Source organism: Arvicanthis niloticus, chromosome 21 (genome assembly GCF_011762505.2).
Source record: "Arvicanthis niloticus isolate mArvNil1 chromosome 21, mArvNil1.pat.X, whole genome shotgun sequence".
NCBI lineage: Eukaryota > Metazoa > Chordata > Mammalia > Rodentia > Muridae > Arvicanthis > Arvicanthis niloticus.
Genome location: NC_047678.1, coordinates 46,411,291 through 46,438,270, shown reverse-complemented (window position 1 = coordinate 46,438,270; position 26,980 = coordinate 46,411,291). Strand labels below are relative to the sequence as shown.

The 26,980-nt window shown below is 42.8% G+C and overlaps 1 protein-coding gene across 2 annotated transcripts in view; it reads left to right on the top strand.

The window, feature by feature from the left end:
- Positions 1-26,266, top strand: part of Myom1 (myomesin 1) — a 127,149-nt gene extending 100,883 nt beyond the window's left edge. For both annotated transcript variants that reach the window (XM_034484557.2, XM_034484556.2), the window contains 13 exons: positions 3,753-3,889; positions 4,529-4,673; positions 6,972-7,031; positions 7,299-7,366; positions 10,160-10,273; positions 10,742-10,829; positions 11,802-11,840; positions 11,935-12,040; positions 17,148-17,311; positions 20,202-20,238; positions 20,740-20,762; positions 21,958-22,013; positions 25,488-26,266. In XM_034484557.2, coding sequence (XP_034340448.1) covers positions 3,753-3,889; positions 4,529-4,673; positions 6,972-7,031; positions 7,299-7,366; positions 10,160-10,273; positions 10,742-10,829; positions 11,802-11,840; positions 11,935-12,040; positions 17,148-17,311; positions 20,202-20,238; positions 20,740-20,762; positions 21,958-22,013; positions 25,488-25,781 — 1,331 coding nt within the window. In that variant the 3' untranslated portion in view covers positions 25,782-26,266. The remainder of the gene's footprint in view (positions 1-3,752; positions 3,890-4,528; positions 4,674-6,971; positions 7,032-7,298; positions 7,367-10,159; positions 10,274-10,741; positions 10,830-11,801; positions 11,841-11,934; positions 12,041-17,147; positions 17,312-20,201; positions 20,239-20,739; positions 20,763-21,957; positions 22,014-25,487) is intronic.
- Positions 26,267-26,980: the final 714 nt, after the last annotated feature.

Sequence of the window (26,980 nt, the reverse complement as noted above, 5' to 3'; positions counted from 1 at the left end):
CAGGGCATTAACTTCCTCTGTGTGCTTCGTCGCCACAAAGCTAGAAAGTATTACTGTGAATGATACAGTTAATTCTGAAAGCTATGTGGAAGGTGGAGGCCTCCCTGGACATTCTTGGCTCTGTGACCCTGCGCAAACCATTTCCGTTTCCCTGGGCTTCGGTTTCTTTTTCCTGGATTGGCAACCGTGGCAGTTCTTAGGCCCCAGTCAGAAGCTGTTTCTAAGGTACATGTTTACATCCTCTGCTCAGGCCTGATCGTAGTGGGAAGAAGCACTAATCTAGTTAGTAAACACTGCTCAGGTATCCAGGCAACAGACTCCCCAACAACATTTATATTTAGGTTAAAAGATGTTAGAGAGAGAAGTCAAGGCAGGGTTCACTGTTAAGTTCACATTGGGTTGATGATTACGTGGACGTGAAGACAGTATAATTAAAGGCTTCGTAGCCAACTCATGTTACTGGCATCTACGCTGTGATGTTTTATCTTGCTTACGCCTAAGAAATTAATTGTCAGTGCTTGGAGAGAAGGCGAGAGCAAACTCAAGGTTTCCTTATCACAGACCAGCTGTGACATCATGGCTGGCACACAGGGAGAGCCCAGGGACATGTTTTAAACTTTGAGTGTGAATATTATACCCCAACCAAGAGAAGCTTTTCTGAGACCCTTGAAACAGCATTTTAAATATGACAGTTCCAGTATTATCTTTCACCAACTGCAATGATGAAACCTTCAGAGAGCTGCAAGCAGCCTATCTATTTTCTCAGTTCACACCCACTCAGTTCACACACACTTTCTGGTCAAGGAAGACATTCAGCCATTTTCTTGAGATTTATAAGGTCTTACATGTCTCATTTCTCACTGGATGTAAATTTTAAAAATCCTGTTTCTTTATCCTTTAACACAGTAGACTCTCCTCTCTAAAGCCATTTTGAAAAATATTTTGAAAGCCAGTAAGCATATGCCTTTAATCTACAAATAATATGTTTTGCTGGACCAAACAAACTGCCAGAGAAGGTGATTTGGATCTGAAAAAAAAAAGGAAAAGATAAAAAAGTATAGATGAAGCATAGATGTTAAAACTGAAAATAATATGGCCTGCTTTGCCATTATTAAGGCTAAGTTGCAGTGTGGCAAGCCAGCTTGTCTGAGTGTAGAAGACGCAATATGGTCAACATCCTGCATTAAGGTTCTTCATTGTAGACATTTGCTATCATCCTACCTACACAGATAATGTATTGTGTGCACACACATAAGCGTATATCCATAACTATAAATATACTGCTAGGTGTTCCTAGTTTTCAACACATTATATTTTATAATTATATAATATAATTTATAAAATATATTATATAATTATAAAATATCGTTGAAGTAGATAGAGGGAAAAGCAGATACTAAAATATGAATAGCCAACATTTATAAAGCATTTATTATATGCCAGGCCCGTCCTGGGGCATTTAGTTGTAGTGTGTCATTTGAACATCCACTGATCCAGAAAGTACTCTAATGGTCTGATTTTAGAGGTTAAGAACTTGAAGCCAGTGGAGCCAATAATTAACCAGTTGCATGTAGCTGGTGAAGCCCAAGGGGCTGAGTCTCGTGCGTCCCTCAACCACGCCACAGTCTGTTTCTCTGAAGGCACACATCCTGTTTGCTTGTCCCCTCAGTGGTAATTTCATGGTGACCTATGTTCCTCTAGACACTGTTCTTGTGACTTGAGACAGACAGAGAACATCAAAGGCTCCCGAGAAGGCCAGTCCCTTCCTTGGCATTGCTACTCCGAGTCACATGACCACACATTAGGACCTGCACGATGGGCTCCCCAGACTTTTCTGGAAGATGCTTTCTATCCTCAGGACTTGTTTATAGCAAGGGTTAACCTCCAGGCTTGGGAACTGGCTTTTACCTTCTCCACTCAGACATTTATTCACACTGGAAAACCATGGCCTTCTGCATAGACGTGGAACTGGGACAAATAATAGCCCAGAACAGCAGGGATGATCACAGGCTTAGCTCGGTGTCTCTGGTGTCAAGACTCTTTCTTAGCATTCGGCTTTCTCATCAGTAAACGTGGGGGGGGAGGGGGGGACAGAGAACTTACCTCCATTCACTGATCACTACTGTACCCTGTTACCTCCATTCACTGATCACTAGTGTATCCTGTTACCTCTGTTCACTGATCACTAGTGTACCCTGTTACCTCTGTTCACTGATCACTAGTGTATCCTGTTACCTCTGTTCACTGATCACTAGTGTATCCTGTTACCTCTGTTCACTGATCACTAGTGTATCCTGTTACCTCTGTTTACTGATCACTAGTGTATCCTGTTACCTCTGTTCACTGATCACTAGTGTACCCTGTTACCTCTGTTCACTGATCACTAGTGTACCCTGTTACCTCTGTTCACTGATCACTAGTGTACCCTGTTACCTCTGTTCACTGATCACTAGTGTACCCTGTTACCTCTGTTCACTGATCACTAGTGTACCCTGTTACCTCTGTTCACTGATCACTAGTGTACCCTGTTACCTCTGTTCACTGATCACTAGTGTATCCTGTTACCTCTGTTCACTGATCACTAGTGTATCCTGTTACCTCTGTTCACTGATCACTAGTGTACCCTGTTACCTCTGTTCACTGATCACTAGTGTACCCTGTTACCTCTGTTCACTGATCACTACTGTACCCTGTTACCTCTGTTCACTGATCACTAGTGTATCCTGTTACCTCTGTTCACTGATCACTAGTGTATCCTGTTACCTCTGTTCACTGATCACTAGTGTACCCTGTTACCTCTGTTTACTGATCACTAGTGTACCCTGTTCCCTCTGTTCACTGATCACTAGTGTACCCTGTTATACCACAGTTAACTGTCTGATCACCAAGTGAGGCACACAACATCCATGTGACAGGTGAGGACCATGAAGATTAAGGAGAGGAGCACCTGTTCAAGATCGTGTTTCAACCTCAAAGCCTACCTTCTCTCCCCCAAATGCATCCCTCAGTACAGACTACCCAAGAGTCCCTTCAGTTCTGAAGCAGAACAAATCTGTAAACGATTTTATGGAGTGGATGGGGGAATGTAAAGAAAGGCATCCCTGGCATTTGGCTGTTAAATAGTCTTTTACTAGCAGATTTGGGGCTATCCTGGGTCATCGGAGAATTTCTCTCATTTTACCTTGTGACTGCCCTTGAATAACCTTGGCTGAAGCTGCAGTAGAGTCACAGAGGTTAAGTGGAGGCACCCCATAGATAACTTCGTCTTCCTTGTTTTGACAGTTGAGATAACTATGCTTCAAAAGGGGCGAGATCCAGTGTAGGAGACTCAAGGTCCCTGTCCCTTAGCCTGAGGTCCCCCCATAATGATGTTCCTTAGCCTGAGGTCCCCCCATAATGATACCCCTTAGCCTGAGGTCCCCCCATAATGATTTTCCTTAGCCTGAGGTCCCCCCATAATGTCCTTTAGCCTGAGGTCCCCCCATAATGATATCCCTTAGCCTGAGGTCCCCCCATAATGATTTTCCTTAGCCTGAGGTCCCCCCATAATGTCCTTTAGCCTGAGGTCCCCCCATAATGTCCCTTAGCCTGAGGTCCCCCTATAATATAACCACCATCTCTGCATCATGTAGAACAAGGGTCTACAATTGCTATTGGTACTAACCGTCTTTTTCACTTGTTAGAATGTCTGTATCAATATTGTCGTTACCCAATGTATGATGACTTACTATGTCTATTTTTATTTTTTCTAGTTGTCCCAACTAAGTCAGAGTTGGCAGTTGAAATTTTGGAGAAAGGTCAGGTTCGGTTTTGGATGCAGGCTGAGAAGCTGTCTGGAAATGCCAAAGTCAACTACATATTTAATGAGAAGGAAATTTTTGAGGGGCCGGTAGGCTTTATATTTTTTGTCATTGTTGTTTTCAGTTAAAAATATTATTTTTCATATTTTATTTTTATTTAATTTAAAAGAATTTCACATATATATGATATGTAAACTATATATCTATATATCTATATATATCAATATATGTTTTTATATATGCATATATTTTTTATATAAAACACACACACATATATATATATATATATATATATATATATATATATATATATAATGTGGCTTGTATGTATGTGTTTAGGGAAGATGGATAACATATCAGGGGGCTCATCCTAGGAAAAGACTGATTCTCCTTCTCTTGGCAGTCATTAACTGTCTGACGCTCTCATTTAGGGATGAGGCGTTATGAGATTTCCCCCATCAATAATGTCATGTCAACTGTGAAGGTCTTATTTAGGCAACCATATTGTTGAGATTTCAAACAATTGATAGTCTACTTCTGTGTAAGCATCTACCCACATAATATGTTCCTTGTTCTGGGAACAAGATATTTAGACAAGGTGCTCAGTTGTCTAGAAATATTAAAATTCTGATTCTTCGGGGCTTGTTTTTTATTTCATCGGGGTTATCATCTTCAAAGCAAAATATTTCTCTGGCTGATCTCTCTGGCTTTGTCTTTCCCCATGGAAGAAATATAAGATGCACATTGACCGGAACACGGGCATCATTGAAATGTTCATGGAGAAGCTACAGGATGAGGACGAAGGGACGTACACATTCCAGATTCAAGATGGAAAAGCTACCGGCCATTCTACTCTTGTTCTCATTGGAGATGGTAAGAACTCTGAAGGACAGTCAGTGGGACGCCTGGAGACTTATGTCAGTACAAATGACCTCATGGCTTAAGAGAGGTCCTTAAGTGCTGGGCTGGAACTGTTTATTGGATTCCTGCATCAAATTAAAAATCTAGTCAATACTTCCTGTCATATTCCATTGCCTAGAAATGAGCATAGCATTAAAGGCATGCCAAAAAAAAAAAAAAAAAAAAATCCCTGACTCTGAGGCATGACTGGACTTAAATAGTTTCATATGTAAACAAGTGTGTATTACTAAGTTCTTAAACCTAGGAAGTTTCAGGGCATCCAGAACTGTATATATGTCTCAGTAACAAACCATGGCATTATTTTAACAATATGTGGTGATTACTCTAAGTTATTAAACTTTGGAGAGAAAAAAAAAATGTGAAAGTATTGCCGGGCAGTGGTGGCGCACATCTTTAATCCCAGCACTTGGGAGGCAGAGACAGGTGGATTTCTGAGTTCGAGTCCAGCCTGGTCTACAGAGTGAGTTCCAGGACAGCCAGAACTACACAGAGAAACCCTGTCTCGAAAAACCAAAAAGAAAAAAAAATGTGAAAGTACTATATGTGTGCCAAACCTGTCAATCATATATAGTAACTAGACTGTAGTGGTCAGCTATAATAAATGTCTGTGAAACCATCATGGTTTTAAATGTGGCACTTCACAAGCTTCTCTGCCAGATGTCTATGTTTGTAATGACCAGTATGGTTCCACCATTACCTAACGTATGGCTTTGGAAAAGTTACTTACTCTCGGTGCTTGGGAGATGGTTCAGTTAATAAAATGCTGGCAGTACAAACAATAAGATCTGAGTTTGGGTCACCAGTACTCACATAAAAAGCCCAGCGTAGCAGCCAGCACTTACTCATCCCAGTACTGGGTATACAGAGACAGAAGACTCCCTGGGGCTTGCTGGCAGCCAGGCTCGCCAAATCAGTGAGCTCTAGGTCTAGTTAAAAACCCTATCTTTAAAAAGGAGAGAGAGATTTGTTTTTTATTCTTAAGTATGAGTAAATGTGTCTCTGTGTGGTTATCTGCAGAAGTATGTTTGAGCTGGAGTTACAGATGGGCTGCCACCTGCCCAGTATGGGTACTGAGACTTGAACTCAGGTCCTGTGTAAAAGCAATACATGCTCTTAATCACCGAGCCATCTCTCTAGTCCCAAAACCCTGTCTTAAAAAAATAAGGTGAGAGTTGGGTGTGGTGCAAATTTTTAATCCCAGAATTTGGAAACTAGAGGCAGTCTGATCGCTGAGTTCAAGGATAGCCCTATCTACTGAGTTCAAGGATAGCCCTATCTACAGACAAGTTTCAGTACAACCAAGCTATATAGTGAGATCCTGTCTTGGGAGGTAGGTAGAGAAAATTAGCAAAGATACTCAGTATCTGTTTCCAGCTTATACATGCACACACACATTCATTCCCAGACACACTCACACACATATACACACACTCTACTCACACTCAAACTCACACACATGCACTCACACACACTCACATATACACATTCTCAAACTCACACACATACTCTCACATTTAGACACTCACAGAGACACATACTCACACATATGCACTCATATCCACCCCCAAACATATACATATATACACATACACACTCACACAATACACACTCACATATATACTCACACATACTCATGCAATCATAGTTACACTCAGTCACACACTTACATATATACACACACATAATACATATACACTCACATGCATAATATATATACACACGTATATACTCATACATACACTCACATATACACACATACTCACACATTCATACTCTCAAATATACTCATACATAGACACTCACACATATACACATACACACTTACACACATGTTCACACTCAGACACTCACATATACATACACTCATACACATACACACACATACTGTCTCACACACACATTCACTCACACACACATACACACACCACACATTCATACTCACATACACACATACACACTCATAAACATACACTCACAAACACTCTCACACTCACACACAGACACACACATACACACATAAACACATACATATTTATAAACATACACCCACACACTCACACATTCACACACACACAAAGTTACATAGTTTTCAAAGGCTTCTCTTTATAAAAAATCAGAGCAAGTAGTGTCATCACAATCTATAATCTCATAATAATGAAAATAGGTCATTGGGTCACTAGCATCATGGCTGTCATGTGGGTCTGTGCTGCTCAACTCAGTTTTACACTTCCTTGCCTTTTCCATTTCAAGTTTATAAGAAGCTACAGAAAGAAGCTGAATTCCAGCGACAAGAATGGATCAGGAAACAAGGTAAAAATAGACACTTTCTTTTTAAAAAATAAAATATTCCAAAGTTATTTCCATAGCAAATTTACATGAGCAGCATCTCATGTTTGGTGAAAAAATAATTTAAAATACTAAATATTAAATATGTAGGCATTAAGATATTTTAAAACTAAACCTCTAATTTGAAGAAAATCTGACTTCAAATATTAATCGCGTCAGGATTTAAGGATGAGCTGTGATCTTGCGTTTGCCACTAGTTAATGGATGGCTTATGTCATTAAAACTTCACAGGCCCACATTTCGCTGAGTATCTGAGCTGGGAAGTGACTGGTGAATGTAATGTCCTGTTGAAATGCAAGGTAAGAGATGTGTGCGGTTTTATATTTGATTCAGGAGAAATAAAGATAAAACTGAATGTGGAGCAAAGATCAACCTTCCCACTTCCCAAACAGCAGACATAGCCTTTCTGTTGAATGTTATGGACCCCTCGGTTGGCGAGAGACAGAGTAAAACCACGTGAAAACCGTGAGGAGAGGTGATGGCTCCTGCTGTCACCCCTGAGCTCCAGAAGGGCATAGACCCTTCTGGCTGTAGCTTAAAGGCCCCTTTCCGAAAATGACCGGATCTGAAGTGCATGGGGTTCAGCTTCGATTTTGTTTTGTTTTGGATGTTGGTATAATTGTGCTTGAGTACTGAGATATCTGAGAGAAAAACCCAAATCCACGTATAAAATTCATTTATGTTTCATGCATACGTTACAGAGCTAGCCTGAAGGCGTGGTGTGTACTATTTTGAATAATTCTGCACATGAAGTGAGGTTTCATGGCATGCAGTGGTCCACTTGGGGCTCCATGCTGATGCATAGGAAGCTGAGGATTGAGGAGTGCAGGGTTGGCACATTTGGATTAGGGATAGCCAACTCCTGTCAGTCTCTGAATGCCACACCCTGCTTTTGTGTCAGGCTAGATCTGCATTCTAAGTAGTAGGTTACTCTTGACTCACCCCGGCTCCTGTTGTGTTTGGTGAATCCTCTAAGTCATGAGACTTGAACAGAAGCGTGGCTGAGTGCGCCCAGCTCTGTCCAGTTTGAATTAACCTTCTATCAGCTCTCTTGTCACATCACTGGAGCAACTTGTGTAAACTTAGCAACTTACTATTGTACTTTATAATCCATGGAGTCTGTGAACTAAACATATAGACTCATGAGACTCAGGTGAGCCCCTGACTCTGAAGGATTGAGAAAGAGCCCCAGCTCACCCGCAAAACACCCCTGGGTGCTACTCTACTGCAGTAGTCGACACAGACAAACACGTACACTGCCGCCCCTGCAAGACAGTCCAGGACACAAGGTCCACCTAGGGCAGGAGCTGGAGGCGCTCTGGTTTCAGGAAACCTCAAATAGATAAGGCTGCAGATGTGAATCCTCAATGGATTAGAGCACTGGCCAAGGTGGGTATGATGGGCCATGGCTCTTGGAGGCAGATGGATCTATGTGAGTTTTACGCCAGCCAAGGTTACATAGTGAGACCCCACTCAAAAGAACAGAACGGAAGGGAGCAGAGATACTCCTCTAGAGGACCTGGGTTCAGTTCCTAGCACCTACATCACAGCTCACAACTGTCCGTTACTCAGTTCTAGGGGATACAACATCCTCTTCTGGGTTCTGTGAGCACCAGGCACATGTGTGGTACACACAGCCGAGAGCTTGCAAGTCAAACTGCAAGCAGGTATTAGAGGGAGCACACTGGGAATGGCATAACCTCAAAGCCCACTCTCAGTGACACACTTTCTCCGTCAAGGCCACACCTCCTCCATCAAGGCCACACCTCCTCCATCAGGCCACACCTCCTCCATCAGGCCACACCTCCTCCATCAAGGCCACACCTCCTCCATCAGGCCACACCTTTCGATCTTTTCCAAACAGTTCCACAAACTTAGGACCAAGTATCCAAATATGAGTTTATGGAATTCATCTTCCTTCAGATCACCAAAAGTAAATGCTTGTACTGTTCTGTCTTGCAATCCTCTATTTTCTTGCCAGTTGTTTAGTGGCTTTCTTTAAGACCTTTTGTCATGCTTTCTTGATTTGTATGAAGTCCTTACTCTTTCCTACATTTTTAATTTTCAAGAAATTGGTGGATATAATCCTCTTTGTGAAAAATAAATCAAATGTTTTAGAAAAAGCTCAGAATCCCTCTAAGTCTATGCAATGGTTTTACCCACCTGAGATTTATATGTATGATATATGGGTTAGTATCTAAAGGCATCTTATCAAAATTGCTCAGAAGTAAAGTTATTAAACCTTGGACTTCCTTTATACATATATTTGTAACCTTTCCTTATCTCTTTTATTAAATTTTTAGACTAGATTGGAGTTTACTCATCCTGTTCATTCTGCAGAAAGGCTATTTTAATACAGTAGGAAATCTCTTTCTTTGATTTTGAGATTTTTATTTTTATTTAAGCATTTGTGTATATTAGTATATATAGAATCCTTTCTTTCCATGTCTATCTAAGAACTATGGGATGGAAACATGGTTTCACATGTTGTCCTGCTTTCAAACTCCTGGGCTCAAGCAATTCTCTGACCTCAGTCAGACTATTATACTATACCACCATGGCACACAGATCAGTGTTTTTTTTTTTTTTTTTTTTAAGTTGGAAAGTACTTCTTTGATATGCCTTGATTGAAAGGGCACATGCTGCTCTTTTCCTTGACATTAGTTTTAAGCTGGTTTTGAAACAATGTAGCATTACACAAGTTGGCCCGACTACAGAGCCCTCTGCTCCTTTAGGAGTGAGCCTGGCAATAGGACCGTTTCCATTCCATTCCGATTGTTCCAGTATAGCCATGCAGAAAGCAGTTCCACTACCCAGTGCAGAACTTCTGCATTTGCCATGGCAATCAGATGTTAAGGCAGTTTTTACCACTGGAAATAGAGATGCTACTGGTTTCAGCTTATTGTGTGGTGCTCACCTTAGTGTAACCCTTTGTCCACTAAAATGATTTCACACTGATTTCTTTACAACCCTGTGTCCTCTGACTCCAAATTCGATATTTTTTCTTTAGTACTTGGATGCATAAGAACTGCTTACATTCATAAAAATGTATGTCTTTACTTCAAGGAGGGTAATTATGACTCTTCTTACAGGTGGCAAATATTACAAAAGACACTCACATTGTGTGGTACAAAGATGAACGGGAGATCTCTGTGGATGAGAAACATGACTTTAAAGATGGCATTTGTACCCTGCTCATCACAGAGGTAGGTGGCCACGGACGTGCAAGCTGCTGGTTCACATCTGTCTGTAACTCCAGTCTAGAGAACCCAGTGCCCTTCTTCTGTTCACTTTTTTATAGTCCTTTCTCAACTAAAATAGTTCGGGACTGATTTCTTTAGAAACTCATGTCACTGTTCACAGTTACTGCATGGCTGCGGTGTAGAGACAGACATGCAGTCAGAACACTCACATACAAAAGAAGTAAAAGGTTAACAACAAATAGGATAGATAGACAGCCCTGAAGAGTGATGCCAAGGTTGATCTACACCTCCACTCACATGTTGTATGCACATCCATACGCACCCAGACAACACACATGCATACATATATGAGCATACACTCACACACATGCACACACACACACACACAGAGAGAGAGAGAGACACATACACGTATAAATGTAACAATCAGATCTGAGCTATGATAAACTCTCATGTTCATTATCTCCTCAGTTTTCCAAGAAAGATGCTGGATTTTATGAAGTTATCCTGAAAGATGACCGAGGAAAAGATAAGAGCAGACTGAAACTCGTGGATGAAGGTGAATTTACCAACTGCTGCGGTCTGGCTCATGGGTTCTACAGCTACCAGAATTATGACTGGGGCTGGGCTGGCCATGGAAGTCATGCTGATTTGTGTCCACCGATTTTGGTTTAATTGAAATTCCGGCAGAGCAAAGCACTGTTCTTTTGCAAAAACATTTTCTCTTTTCGACTTCCTAGAAATCAAAAATATACTTTTGATCCTCAGAGAATTTATAGCCTGTGGGCCACTAGAAGTCTGTTTTCAATTTAAATCATTATTTTTGTTTCAACTCTACAAAAATGTTCTAGGATCAAAACTTCCTGGAGGAGAATGCTAAAAACAGCCCATTGTTAGGGCGGTAAGAAAGATTCATGTGTGAAATCTGAGATCTTTAAATTATTAGCAAACCAAAACAGCTGTTCCGATTTTCCAGAGACTTACTAAGGGCAAATATGTCATGGTAACACAAAGCTACTTATAACCTCCCACCTCCAAATGTCCAGGTTTTCTCCTCAATACAGCAGGGTTGCAATCAGCTGGAGAGGCTGTAGTTTGCCCTCCACTTCTCAGTGGAGGTGGGACTACAGTTAACAGAGACAATTAATTCATTATCAATTGATGACTCAGATAAGAAAACTCCTGTAATTCAAACTAAGGCTTCCTGGGACTTAAGAAGAAAGAGCATGCCAAAGGCAACAGGCTTCCTGGGATGTCACTGTGGCCTTTCTAGAATGTACCACACTATTAATTACAAACCAGTCAAGGAAAGCATAGATCAAAATAAGCAGAAATCTGTTTAAAGCTTTATAAAAACTGAGTTATTTTACAAAAACAAAACAAAACAAAACACTACCAGTGGGTCAACAAACTTACCTCCTGTCAAATGGCTGTCACTGGACAGGGACTCTTTGAGAGCTAACAGCTTGACACTTGACTTTATATGGAATATGCTTATGCTAAAGCTTTGGCTATGGCCCTCTCTCTACAGCCTTCCAAGACTTGATGACTGAAGTATGCAGAAAGATAGGTAAGTTACCGTCTCCTCGCCACAGCGATTGCTTCCGTACGCCCCTTCCAGGGGGAACCCTCAAGTGGATTAACTGTGTTGCTTTCTTCCTCAGCTTTGTCTGCCACAGACCTGAAAATCCAGAGCACGGCGGAGGGCATCCGGCTGTACTCCTTTGTCTGTTATTACCTGGATGACTTGAAAGTAAACTGGTCCCACAAGTAAGTACATGCAGACTGACTTCCAGGTAGACATTTCCCCCACAGGTAAGTAGGAGGAATGAAAACCAAAACCCAGCCCCTTTCAAGAAAGAGACATCATATTGAAAAGCACAGGACAGAACACTGGGGCCCCGCCCTTACCTTTAGCTGTCTCCCTCAGCCCATGCACAGTGAAGTCCTAGTGATGGCTAGCGTTTTGTTTTTGCTACTGATGGAAGTATCCTCATTCATTCATCGGTATCTCTGTAATGTATCTGGAACAGCCATACACAGGATACCTCTGTTCTGCCAAGTATGCAGAGCTAAGCTAGCTCATTCTCTCTCTCTCTTTCTCTCTCTCTCTCTCACACACACTCACGCATGCACACATGCACGCACACATGCATGCACACATGCATGCACACATGCATGCACACATGCACACATGTACACACACATACACACGCACGCACACACACAAGCCTGCACACAGACACACACGTGCACACACACACATACACACACACATACACACACACATACACACGTGTACACAGACACACACATGTACACATGCACACACATGCACACACACACCCATATACACTTCCACACTGCATGGAAAGTTTCAAATGCAGAGGAAGAAGAGGCTGACCATTGGTTACTAAAGTACAGAATATAACAAAGTGTCTTTGCTACTTGTGACTGTGACTAGCTCTAATACATTGTATATTTCAAAATTCAAAAAACTATAGAAAAAGATTTGGAAAGTTTTCACTATAAAGAAACTATAAGCAGGCCATGTGTGATGGTACTCACCTTTAATCCCAGCACTTGGAAGGCAGAGGTAGATGGATCTTTTTGAATCTGATGCTAGCTTGGTAGTAAGTTCTAGGCCAGCCAGGGCCACATAGAAAAGAAAGTTAGTTTGAGAAGATATTTTAACCTTATTTAAATAGAATGCTGTCTCTTTATTATATAAACATACACTGAGGATTGTCATGCACATATTATTAATGCAGGCATTATATATGTATTTTTGTTTTATATATATATATATATAACTATATAAATAAATATATATATATATATGATAAAATGTTATGATTGAATGAAAAAAATGAAGACATGAATGCTCCCAGGTATGGTGGAGGAGGAAGTAGATATGAGATATGAGATATTGTAGATGTGAGAGAGAAAACAACCAGAGGAATTTGGAAGTGTCCAGACTGAACTGGGCCATGAGCGGAGAGAGACAAGGGAAGAGCTAGAGAGGAACGGAGAGGAAGTAGGAGCCAAGAGGCCAGGAGACCAAGAGAGCAAGAGTGTAAGAGTGCAAGAGACCACATAGCCAGATGGCTGGATTATGTAGGGGTCAGAGGCTGGGGAAAGGAAAGCCCTTAGACTGTAGAGTTTGGGGGTACAGAGCAGGGTGAGAAGGTCTAAGAGGAGCCTGGACTCTGTAATGGGTATTACTGATGCTGAGAGAGACTGGCCAGTGTCTGCTTTGATGTGTTAATTAGACACACCAGTTGCCTATTTGTCCTGAGTTTGAGATAACATAAGACATGGTGGCACACAGCTAGAATAACAGTATTTAGAAAACTGAGGCAGAAGAATTATGAGTTCAAGGCCGATATGGGTTACATAAAGAGCCTATAGCTAGCTGGGCTGCATAGCAGGATCTTGCCTCAAAAAACAATGTCAGAAGTCACGTGATGCTGAGGATGGTGGGTTACAGGTGCACATCTGTAATCGCAGGACTAAGGGAACAAGATTGAAAGTTTGAGGGCAACTCGTGCTACAGAGCAAAACCTGTCTCAAAACAAGCAAGCAAAACCAAAACAGCAGACCCAGCGCTACCCCACCAAAACATGTGTCAGTGTAGCTCAGTGGTAGAGCACTTGCCTAGCATACACAGGGTGGAGTTCAATCCCCAGCACCACAAAGAAGAAGGGAAAAAAAAAACAAAACAAAAAAACAAAGTAAGTTGAACAGTTAACCAGAGCTGGGTCCCACAGAGCGTCTGCTAGTGTTTACTAACCCGCAGACTGGCATTTGACTGAGCTCTTGGGCATCTGCTGAGTTCTAGAGGTAAGAAGTAGCAAAATAAAAATGCCGGTGTGGACCGCTGTGGCTTTGGCTCTTTGTTCTCTCTCTCTCTCTCTCTCTCTCTCTCTTTCTCTCTCTCTCTCTCTCTCTCTTTCTCTCCCCCTCTCTCTCTCCCTCTCTCTCTCTCCTTTCTTCTCTCTTTCTCTCTTTCCCTTCTCTCTCTTCTCTCTCTCTTCTCTCTTTCTCTCTTCTCTCTTTCTCTCTCTTCTTTCTCTCTTCTCTCTTTCTCTCTTCTCTCTTTCTCTCTCTTCTCTCTCTTCTCTCTTTCTCTCTCTTCTCTCTTTCTCTCTCTTCTCTCTTTGTTTCTCTCTCTTCTCTCTTTCCACTCTCTCTCTTTTTCTCTCTCTTTCCCTTCTCTCTCCCCTCTCTCTTCTCTTCTCTCTTTTTCTGTCTCTCTCTCTATCTCTATCTCTCTATCTCTCTCCCCAGAAAATGTTGCAGAGAAGTAATTAAAATGTAAAATAGACCAAATCCTAGGCCATTCCCCGGTGACACCTAGGACACTATAATATATCAGTGTGAAGCATCAGGGGAGCAGAATTAGCTGGACCGTCCATCACAGTGCTGTGCCTTAGAGCCAGAGAGATGGCATGGTGGGTAAAGACACACAGACCTGAGTTCTATCCCCAGATGGAAGTGGAAGGAAAGGACTGAATAACAAATTGTTCTCTGGCCTCCACAGTTGCACTGTTGTACACCACACAGGTACACATGTGTGTGTACACATGTACATGCACACACTCATGCATGCACACACATACATGTGCATAAACACACATGCACACACTCATGCACACACATGCACACACAGTAATAATTAAATATATAAATGTAGTATTTTAAAGTTACACGCTTTGTAAAAGAATCATTTCTTCAAGGGCTAGAGAAAGCTTTGCGGTTAAGAGCACATACTGACCTTCCAGAGGACCCAAGTTTGATTCCCAAGAACCATGTCTAATGGCTCACAAGCATCTATCAGTCTAGCTGCAGAGGATCTGACATCTCTGGCTCCTATGGGCGACTGCACTCATGTGTACATACCCCCTCCTGCCAACACATGCACATAATTAAAATAAGTCTTTTAAAAACGTAATTAGTTCTTTTTAAATGGGTGCGTTGAGAATATATTTTAAGAAACTTGCCATTAGAGTAGCAAGGCATGAGCTTCCTACGGTGTTGGTCTCATTTGCATGAGTTCCTCTTATACTTTTGTGCCCACACAAAGCTCAGGGCTTGAGAATTGTACTACTGTTTTTTTTTTTTTTTTTGTAAGCTGGAAGCATACCAAGAAGAAAAAAAACACACCTTTAAGTGGGTGTTAGCCTTGACTTTGCTCTGTCTTCTTTGGCAAGTCATTTAATTCTGTGAATTCTATTTTTCTCATATCAAAAAAGAACAATACGATCTATTCAGTTAGAAGTACTTAACATATAGAAGGCACCATTGTGAAAGCCAGCCAGAGACTAAATAATTCAAGCAAAGCAGAGATCTGTCTTCCTGTGCCACTCTCTAAGAAAAAGCTATTATTCAGGCTAAAAATTGCAGGATATAGATGTGTTTCTTTTATGGCACTTCAATTGCTAATATATTTAAAGATATGTCAATAATTATGCAAAAAAGAACCTCATAGCATGTAGTAGTATAAGAAAAACACTAAATATTAATTGGAAGCTAAAAATTTTTAGGTGAAAATGTTTTGTTTTTTAAAGTTCACATTGAAATTGTATTTAAGCTATAAACTTCCTACATGCTTTTTTGAAAAAAAAATATATATACACACATATATATGTATGTATATATATAGAGAGATAGATAGATAGATAGATAGATAGATAGATAAATAGAAATAGATAGATACTATGAAATGAAAAGATTTTTTTTTTGGTGGGGGAGTTTGAAGTCAGGGTTTCTCTGTCTCCTTGGATGTCCTGGAACTCACTCTGTAGACAAGGATGGCCTTGAACTCAGAGATCTGCCTGCCTCTATTCCTTGATTATTGGGTTTAAAGTTATCTGCCTAGAAGCATTTACACCATGATATCATCAATAGTTTGGTGAGCACCTTTCTGTACATTTAAAGTACTTTCTTCTAATTTTTTCCTTATATAATTGTTGTGTGTGTGTCAATTTTATATACTGCTTTTAAAAAATTATTACATTTATTTTGTGTGTGTGCACATCAGCATATACCACAGCACATGTGGAGGGCGGAGGATAGTTTGTACGAGTCAGTTCTTTCCTTCTACCATGTGAGCTTTGGGGATTCACTCCAGTTGCCAGGCTTGGCAACAAGAACCTTTACCCCCTGCACCAGTCACTGCCTCTACACTACATCCTTAAGTTTCCTCACAGTCTCATGAAATCTCCATGAAGCGTGTTTTGACAGTATGAGGACACTGTTCTGCCGCACCCTGTTTTCTCTGTAACCGTAATGTTTTTATGTCTCGTCACGTCGGCTCACAGTGTAGGGCTGTGTTTTTCTGTTTTCATACAGGGTCATGGCACGTGCCTCACTTTGTTGACAGCCACTCTGCTTTTCATTCACGCTTGACTCTGCTCCCAAGTGCATATTTATGCATGCTTTAATGGCTCTGAAGCGACATACGTCAATAGCCCCTGCCAGTGTGCTCTTCTGCTTATCCAGTTTGGCCGTAGAACATTTGTATTAAGTATGCAGTAAAATAGTATTTAGTTTGGTCTTTCACCTTTTCACAGTCTGTTAATCCTGGAAACAAACCCAAGCAAACCCAAAGATAATCAGCACCCCTGAGAAGGATTGGTCTTGAAATCAATCACTACTGTAGTGAGTTAGTAGATGTTCGGGTATCCGTTCCTGGTCCCTGGAATCCAAATGCCCAGCTCCTGAGCCTGTGATCACCCTGAAGCAGGATGGCGTAGGCAGCTCTCATGCTTTCTGAGAGCCTGTGAAAGTTTATGGTGTGTCACCTAATAAAAGCAGAGGAAAGATCAGCTGTTCACAGAAGGAAGCACTGACAACTCTCTCTTCGTCTTAACAGTGGGGCTGGGATTAAGTACACGGACAGAGTCAAGAGCGGAGTCACCGGGGAGCAGATCTGGCTGCAGATCAATGAGCCCACTCCGAATGATAAAGGGAAATATGTAATGGAGCTCTTTGATGGCAAGACTGGGCACCAGAAGACGGTGGATCTCTCGGGACAAGGTAAACGTACTCACTCAGATTCACTACAGAATGGACCAAAACAAGCGGAGGCTGTTACACTGGGGATGTCAAAGGAGTTGGTACCTGTGATGCCTGGGTTGAATGGACCTGTTCTGATTGGTTACTCTGAGTCCCAGTCTTTTTGGAAGCCTGTCTTGTTTTTAAGTTCAGTTTGATTATATGTCACATTACGTGAGTGATGCCATTCTGCTCAGATCTGCTGAGGGCTAGTGCAGGACCTGGGCTAAAATAATGGCCTCCGGTGCATTTTATTAATAGTGATTTGGCAAAGCAGTCTTAATCATGGAGAGTTTAGTGGGCAGATAGATGGAGACTCTTAGAAGAGGTCAGCTGACTCACAATCAGCTCCTTAAGAGCAAGGAGTGGAAAGCAACTGTGCATGGGGGTTGAGATCTGGGCACACACATCCACTCCAAGGAAGCAGCTGCTTTGACTAGGAAGACTGACTATGCAGGGACTCAGTGACCTACCAAAGCTCCAGAAAGTGGATAGTGAGAGAGCAAGGGTAGAAGGGGAAGGGTTAACTCTGCACGGGGGAACAAAGGGTCTACTCTGTCCAAAACGAGAGAGGAGCGAATGTGAAGAAGCAAAGGAAATGAGGAAATGCCGAACAGGACAAGAGGAAGCTGGAGAGCCCACATCCAAGGGTCCCAGACATCTTAGTTACGTGCTGAGAGATTGGGGGTTTCTGGAGATAATGGGGGTGAAAGAAGAACAAGTAAATGACTTTCAACAAGCAAAGACCAAAAGTGGTGCACAATTACTGAATAAAACTAAAAGAGTTAACTGAACAGCCAATTACATGCCATTTCTCCTCATCCCTGGCAACATCCTCCCCTCTCTTCTTTGTGAAAGAATAAAACCATCTAGATGAAAGTCACCAAAGGAGGACTGGCTAAATCTGACCCACTCCTTGGTGCACTAAGATGGGGTCCTGGTGTACCACACTCTTCATGTTTTTCAACCTCAGAATAGACCCACAATTTAGAAAACAATTCCAAGCATGCATTGAGGTTGTGTGTGGGTGTGTGTGGGTGTGGGGGTGTGTTTGTGTGTGTGTGTGTGTGTGTGTTCTACTCTCACCCAATCCCTACCTATATGCCCACAAAGACTCGCTGAAGGATCTGTAGTCACGAGAGAAGGTGCAGCGAGCAGGCGGGGCCTTCTGACCCACGTAGCACCAGCACGGCTGTGGCTCTCTCCACAGTTCATCCATCTGTGGGAAATACAATAGAAAAGGGAAGCTGCAAGTGGGTGGGTAGATTTAAAACATTTCAAAAATTATTTTTAACAACAAAGCTTATGCAACTACCCCACTTTAACCCCTCCTAAGACAAAGGCTGTGGATCCCCTTACCTGGTTGCCATGGCTACCAAACACATTAGCTTGACCACATGTCTCTGTTTCTCTGTGTGGTGTGAGGACCAGAAACAGTCCTATGCTGTCATCCCGTGTGCAACCTGAAGCTCAGTCCATTTTCAGAGGAGAAAAAACTGACTTTATTTATTCTTCCATATGTAAAGTATATGTGTATATGGGGATGTGGATTAGTGTAACCCAATTAAATCTCTACTCTCTGGATTTAAATAGGATTCTTGGCTGGGAGATGGCACCATAGGTGTGAAAGTCTGATGGCCTGAGAGGCTGGTCCTCAGGACCCATATGGAAAGCTGGATGTGGTGGTACATATCTGCGACCTCTACTTCTACCCGAGGTGGGGTGGGGGTGGAGACAGGAGAATTATCAAGAAACTTAAGGCCAGCCAGCCCTGAGTAAGTTGAGCAGCAGCAGAAAGGAGACCCTGCCTCACTGAGCAGCTGGTGAGAACTGGCTCCTGAAAGTTGCATTCTGATCTCTTCACACAAGTCAAGGCGTACTCTGAACGCACACAAAAATAAATCATATCTCTGTGTGTGTATGAGCTTGTGTGTGTGTGTGTGTGTGTGTGTATGCATAAGTATATGTGAGCGTGTGTGTATATTTTTTGTGCATGGGCATGTGTGTGCACATGTGTGTGCGCACGTGTGTGTGCATATGTGTATATGAGTTTGTATTCATGTGTGTGTATACATGTGTGCATGTGTATGTGTTTCTTGGGCCACAAAGGGGATGGAAGATGAAATAGAAGGATTTCTAAACAAACTTGCCTTTTTTCATGAACTTCAGCAAGTGTCTCACCCTGAAGTCACGGGGGGATAAGATTATTTTAGAACCCTATGATGCCCATTTTCTCATCTCAGTCACTGCCATCTCTGCTCCATGGTGGCTTGAGAAATACCACTTCAGTGAGAGGAGGGAGGAGGGAAGAGGGAGGAAGGACAGAGGATGGGGAGGACCGTGAACAAAGCCCACTGACACACATGTGAGCAGTGCAGTAGCAATGCCCATTGTTTTCTATGCTAACAAAATTGTATTTTAAAAATAAAAAACAGTCTCTGTTTTGTAACGCATAGCACACTGGATTTCAGGCCAGTCTTGGCATACAGAAAACCTAAAATGAAGGTGACCATCTAGTCAGGAGCCTATGAGGGATAATTTAATAAGAAGCTTTTGTTTTTTTCGAAAGAAAAAGGATGTTTAGACAACATACCTTTATTTGAAAGACTTTTGCTGGGACTGTTAGCTAACTTTTTTGTTTAAGATGGAAGGCTCCTTGCTGAGATGAAAGCATCTAAAATCTATTACCTCATATTTTCTACACAGAAGGTACTTATTTGTCTTGTTGAGAGCATTCCATTGTAAAATGAAGTCATAGGCAGCCTCATGGAAAGGTGGGCGGTGACCTAACCTTGTGACTTTAACCAGCCAGCCCAGTGTGTCATCAGTTCTGACTGATAAAGTTTTAACTTTCTTCCTTTTTCTTTTAAAGCGTTTGATGAAGCCTTTGCTGAATTCCAGAGGTTAAAGTAAGTTCCCCTTCCTGGCAAGGGCCACTTCTACTCAAGTTACATTCCTGGAACCCTGTGTTCCACTGGCCTATCTGAGTATCAGAAAGTCTTTTGTTTCAGCAAGCATAGGAAAAGCCCACTTGACACTGTTAGTCGAGCTGTCAGATATCTCTGAAGCTGAGTGAGGGCTGGCTTCCCTCCTCCCCTTTGTGTGGTAAATGCGTCTGGGTTTGTTGCAGCTCCTCATGGAACTCGGAGCAGATTTCTAATTGGGAGGGCAGCTTTCCAAGCCTGCACTGAAGCATGCCTGTGTGTATTTGTGTGTGTGTGTGTGTGTGTGTGTGTGTGTGTGTGTGTGTGTGTGAGTGACAGAGACAGGGACAGAGAGGAAGAGGGAAAGGGAGAAAGAGGAAGGAGACAGAGGGAAGGAGGGGTGAGGAAGGGAGGGAGAGAGAGAAAGAGAGAGAGACTACTTGAAATGATACTAACATAACCCTTCTTTGTCTCTCTCAACCACAGACAAGCCGCCATTGCTGAAAAAAGTGAGTGACTACTTCCACACTTAGCATGGAGGCAAACTCAATGTCAAAATTCATTTCCTGGCATATCTACAGATGATAATGGGTTCTTTTCTCGCTGGGCTGCGTAGTGTAAGCCTTTAATCCCAGCGCTTGAGAGGCAGAGGCAGGCAGATCTCTGTGAGTTCTACACAGCTTGGTCTGTATAGGGAGATCCAGGACAGCCAAGGCTATGTAGTGAGATCCTTTCTCAAAAAAGAAAATGGGTTTTGTCTTCTCTCTTTTATAAATTATAGATGGTCTACATATGTTTTCACTTTAGTCTTGTGTCTGTAGGAAGGCCTCAATTGTGGCATCTGGCTCTAGTCCCCTGCAGACATTGTAAAAAAAAAAATCCCTTGGTTGTAAACCATATGATAGGTATTAATCACTTATAGATACAATGTATCAGAAGAAAATTAGGCCCAATGAACAATATAAGAGTCTGAAACACTGTCTTTTTGACACTGGGCTAACAAGGTTCAAGAGTCACAAACTGAGTGAAATGAGGCTGGGAGCCATGGTGTTGATGCCAGAGAGGAGGCCTTGGGGTGTGTTACAGAAGGGTTCCTTCACCAAGTGCTGAGACAGTCATCCCCACAGCACACATGTGTCCAGCCCTAGATTTCAGCACCTGTCTTACACTTTTGTTGATATACTCAGCCACAGAGAGACAGACCCAGCACTACCAAGAACCAAGAACAGTGAGCTATCTAAGGAGAGCCTCAAAGGAGACTGCCCAAATCTCCAGAGCTCCCAGATTATATCCTTCCCAGTATGCAACTGGTGTTCATCATAGGGAAACCATAAAGAGACCATGGCCTACTCAGAGCCTCTCTCTTAAGATGGGTTGTGCTTTCTTGAGCGCACACCTGCTGTGCTACACAAGGGCTAGAACTGAATATAGCCATGAAAATCATCCTACAGCAGGTCTTTATGTGACAAGACAGTTCCAAGCTGGTGCTGTAGGTACGGCTTCAGGTACCTGTGCATGTGCGCAGTAAGAAGGATTAAAACCGGAGCCACTGAGTCACTTCTCATTTTGCATGTTGAAAGCAGTATGAAATAACCACCAGGACAGGGAAGAACAAGGTGGGAGGTTGTGCCATTAAGTGTTTTGAGGCCATGATCATTAGCTCTCTTCATTGCAGAGATTAACCAGAAATTCTTGTGCTTGCAGATCGGGCCCGGGTGTTGGGTGGTCTCCCCGATGTTGTCACCATTCAAGAGGGCAAGGTGAGTACTGTCATTCCTGCCACTACGTGGGGAAAGGTCCCAATATCCTGCACTGTGGTCCTTCCTTTTGCATCCTACCATCTCTTATTTTCTAGGGTCTGCACTTGACCAGAATAACCAAATACAGAGTTAAAAGTAAAGCATTCCAGTCATCGTGTCTTGTCAGGCCAGCATCAGGATGAAAGTTTGTCTTGTGAGCCTAGATTTAGGCCATTTCTCCAGAGTCATGTTTTTAAACCATCAGGAGCCATTAGGCTGTGTGAAAACGAACCTGAAAGCATTTGCTCTTAACCCTGTAACCATAGAAGAAAGACATTATTCCAGCTCACCGGGAGGTGCCATGCAATCTCGTGGTTACAGGGAAACATGCTGCTCCTTGAGTTATTAGCTCCATCTCCAATGAAATCCAACCTCTCTGTTAGATGGTAAACTGGTATTTCCTGGCTTCTTCTATCCGAGAGGCAATGAATGTGATCTCTAACCTGTAAACCGGGCAGAATAGTGCCTGCCTGTAATCTAAGAGCCCAACGGGGAAAACCTAGCAGAGCTCAAGGCCACCTTTGGCTACATAGCCAGACCCCACATCAGTCAAAATAGGTTAATATACATCTTGCGAGTCCAGAGAGACGTGTAGAGAAATCAAACCTTTTCCTACCCAGAAGAGCAATGGTAGGCACGGGAGGGATGACCATGCAGAACTTGTGTATCAAAGCAAGACTGTAGATTCTATCCAATACATTTCTGTGTGGGTGGAAAAAACCGTAGTCGACTTTCAGCTTAACCTTTGAGAGCAGTTTCTGTTCTTAAATGTTCTTCTCCACTTTCCTCCCTTCACGAGGTTAAACTCACTGGGCAGCGGTGACAGTTAGGAGAGAGTGTGTGTGGAAGTACTCGGAGCCACAACTCGGATCTCAAGAATGCATGCTCGCCTTCCACCACGCCTACCTCCGATGTTTGCCACATCGGGTTGACTTACATTTTACCCCAAGTAAATCATCAGATTCCCCAAACCTGAAACAACTGGTCTGCTCAGACACATTTAGTGATGCCGATTTGACTCCTTTAAAAATTATCACATGCATGTATTTCTTTACTGGAGGACAGGACATGCTATAACATGTGTGTGGAAGTCAGAGCACCACCTGCAGGTATTCGTTCTCTCCTTCCACAGTGTGGTACTGGGGGCTGGACTCTGCTCACCCAGTTTGGCATCTTTATCCACAGAGCGTTTTCCCAGCTTGTACTTTTCTTTCTTAAATGTACCCACGGAGTAATTCAGTAGAAATGCTCGTTCAGACTAGCATTGCAGCACGTGATCACAAGCCCGGCATTCAGGATGCACAAGCAAGAGAAACACAGGTCAAGCCTGAGCTACACAGCCTGTCTCAAAGACTTGCTAACTAATGATGAGGTGTAAGGCGGTTCTGCCATCTACCCAGCTTGACTCCCACAGAAGAGGTACTCAGTGACCACTTAAGATCTATTGGGAAGATGTTTAAAAGAACACTCCTTTCCTATCAATGCCAACTTCGTTCCCAGTCTAGAATGTGTCATTTAGCATGAGCCATGGAGGGTGGGTAACGACACCATGAAATGTAACACACATACCTGAACTCCAGTGATAAGTGACACACAATAGAAATGCACACCTGCAAATGCAGGAAGGGTGTGGGGAGACTGAATTGCTTATGCATTGTTGGTGGGATGTAAGCCAAAATTATATCAGTTCTTAGCAAAAAGAGCCTTGCAAATTCTAGGGAGAAAAATGACTCATATATTTATCATACAGCCCAGCAACTGAACCCTGGGCATTTATCCCAGAGAAATGAGAAAGCCTGTACTCTATTCATAGTAACTCCGTTCACGATAGCCCCAAACTGGAAACGTATATATGACCCTCAGGGACACTGGCACACGAAGGGCTGAGAGGCTGATTCAGCAGCATAGGTGAATCCTCAGGGATTTGTGTGCAGACAAAGAAGCAGTCTGGGAAGTTTGCATACTGTAGACTGTGTTTATATAACAGTTTGAAATGACAGTGTCTTATAAATGGAACATTGAGGAGCAGCTGCTGGAGACTGAGAACAGAGTTGATGATCAAAATGCAAAGCTGTCCCAGTGGATACATCTGTAACACAACCCCCACACCTAAGGCCCAGGAGAGGGGCAGAAGGATAGACAGAAGAGCCAGAGGGTCCGGGGGTTTATGTGCAACTGTGTCTCCTGTTAACATGAGAACTGCACCTATAGAGTCTCAACAACAGGACACCCCCCCCCCCCAGTGTAAGCCGAACAAAGACAGCAATGGGGATACTAAAGTGGACGGGAGAAGACCAGAAGGGAGGCCCAGGAGGCCCAGCTAGAACTGTGAGAGCCGAAGAAATAGTCTTCCTCAGGGAAGATAAAACCAATTGATTATCCAGTACCAAGTGGTCAGTCCTAAAATCACACACTCAATAACATCGTATTTGTTGTATATAAGAATATATATGTATATATGTGTGTGTATGTGTATAGATACATATATATATATATATATATATATAATTAATTTTAAAAAGAGGCCACGAACTTGAAAGAGCAAGAAAGACAATGTGTGTGTGTGGGGGGGGGGGGGTTGGAAGAAGGAAAGGGAAGGGAGAAATAATGAAATTATAATCTCAGCAGTTATTATAATCTCAAAAACAAAAGAGATATCTAAAACAAGGAACATTGTTGAGAGGTTGGAGTGGCACATGGGGCTTTGAAAGGACAGCACAGGGAGCTTGTGGTGATGAAAATATATCAACCACAGTGGTTGATATAGAACACTACCCATTGAATAGAACAATTTTAAACACAAACACAAGCCTCTACAGTATAGAGTCGCATGTGAGTCTTAACATTTTCTTAATAAGGCAAAGTAAAACTACAACCCCAATGCCAGAGTCTCAGAAGAGTTCCAACACGCTGGAGAATATTTTATTTAGGATGCATTTGGGTCAAGCACCTCTGCAACAACACGGGTTGGATGGGGTCCAGGAAGCTGAAGAAAATGAGGAAGATGGAATGGGGAAATGACTTCAGTTATGTAGAGCAGCTGCTGCCATTCCTCTGCTGGGCCCTGTGACGCAAATGCAATGCATAACTGAGCAGGCAGTGAGAAAGGAGTGAGATTTTTCTGCTGATGCAGCCCAGAGGCCCACATCAGAGTGAGAGAAAGGTGTCTGGGTGTTTATGGAGGAGAGAGCAGAGATGGAGGATAGAAAGAAAGCCCCCCTCAGTGTGCTGACACAGAGAAGCATTCTAGAGTCCCAAAACCTGCTACCTGCTACCTGCTACCTGCACCGTAATCAGAGCATAACCACGGGTGCCTAACTTTAAACTACATAACTACTTTAAACCTCAGCCTGGAAGCCTTGTAGTTATCATTGATGTGGCGTTGGGTCAGAATGAGCTGATTTACCACCTTCCTTTTCATGGCCCTTTCTGCAGGCACTTAATCTCACTTGCAATGTGTGGGGTGACCCGACGCCTGAGGTGTCCTGGCTGAAAAATGAGAAGCCACTGACCTCCGATGATCACTGCAGCCTCAGGTTTGAGGCTGGGAAGACTGCGTTCTTCACCATCTCAGGTGTGAGCACGGCAGACTCTGGCAAGTACGGGCTGGTGGTGAAGAACAAATACGGCTCGGAGACCAGCGACTTCACCGTTAGTGTGTTCATCCCGGAGGAGGAGGCAAGAAAAGGAGCATCAGAGCCCCCCAAGGGCAACCAAACGTCCAAGTGAGCAGAGACTGGGGGAGTTCCGAGGAGAGCCAGGACCAGCTGGCCACCCACTGTGTTGCTGTTAGGAAATGATTCGGATACAGATGAGGAAATCCTCCTGGTGTCTCCCTGTTTTGTGCTGGCTTATGGGGAAGTCATCAAATCTCTTATTCCTGTAGATGAGGCACCAATGAAGGATGCTTTAAGGGTTGTAGTCTACAATTTATGTAGTAAAAAAATTAGGAAATGAGTTCAAGGCAGAAGGGCCGAGAATGTTGGAGAGGTGCTGAATGTGAGCAGATATGAGGCAGAGTTCGAAGCAGATGAAGCTTTACCTGGAAGCTCTTAGGGATTGCGTCCACACCTGGTGTTCTATCGGAATCGAGGCATGTAGCTACGGGCTTGAGTGTGGCAGGTCACTGTTACTGTAGTGATGGTGCATTTCTGATGGCAGCCTTGTGAACTGGCCTTCCCCAGTGTGAATAAAGTCTCCTGCCCTTCCTCTTCCCCCTTGTGTCTCTCTCTGATTCTCACCGTGTTGGGGCCTTTTCACCTCTTCCTAGTCATTGCTGTTTACGCCCCTAGGGCAAAAGCAGTTCCTTCTGGACATGGTCGGATAAGCCATCTAGATCAACCTAGGCTCAGAGTTCAAAGTCACACAGACATTGCGTATCTGGTCACTTAGCCTATACTCCATCACTAAGGTGAAGTAGACTTTGATTAAAGTGTGTCAACTAATTATGACACAACACTCAAAACTGAGTAATATTTAATAAAAAGAGTTAATTTTTTGAAGTTCTAGAGGCTCCAAAGTCCAAGATCAAAGTCCTGGCATCTGCCAAAAATAGAGGGCCAGAATCGTAAGGACCTTCTGACTACCCTCTGTGATGCCAAGAAGATGAGCAAGAGAATGAACTCTTGGAGGAGAGCAGGTGGGGTCCAAACTCAGCCTTTGGTCAGGAACCCTCTCCAGAGGCAATGAACCCATTCTACTGTGCACACTACCTGCATTCACACTACTTGCATTCATCCCTGCTCTCCTAGTGACACACCTGTTGAAGATCTTCCACTTCCACACCACCAGAGAGGAGTCCTGGTTGTGAACACTGGGGACACATTCAGACCATGACACCAAGAACCAAGCAGTCACCTGTGCTGTAGAAATGCCTCCTGTGCATATAGAGCTTTTAAAAGATCAGGGCTGAAGTTGGCTCTAATCTG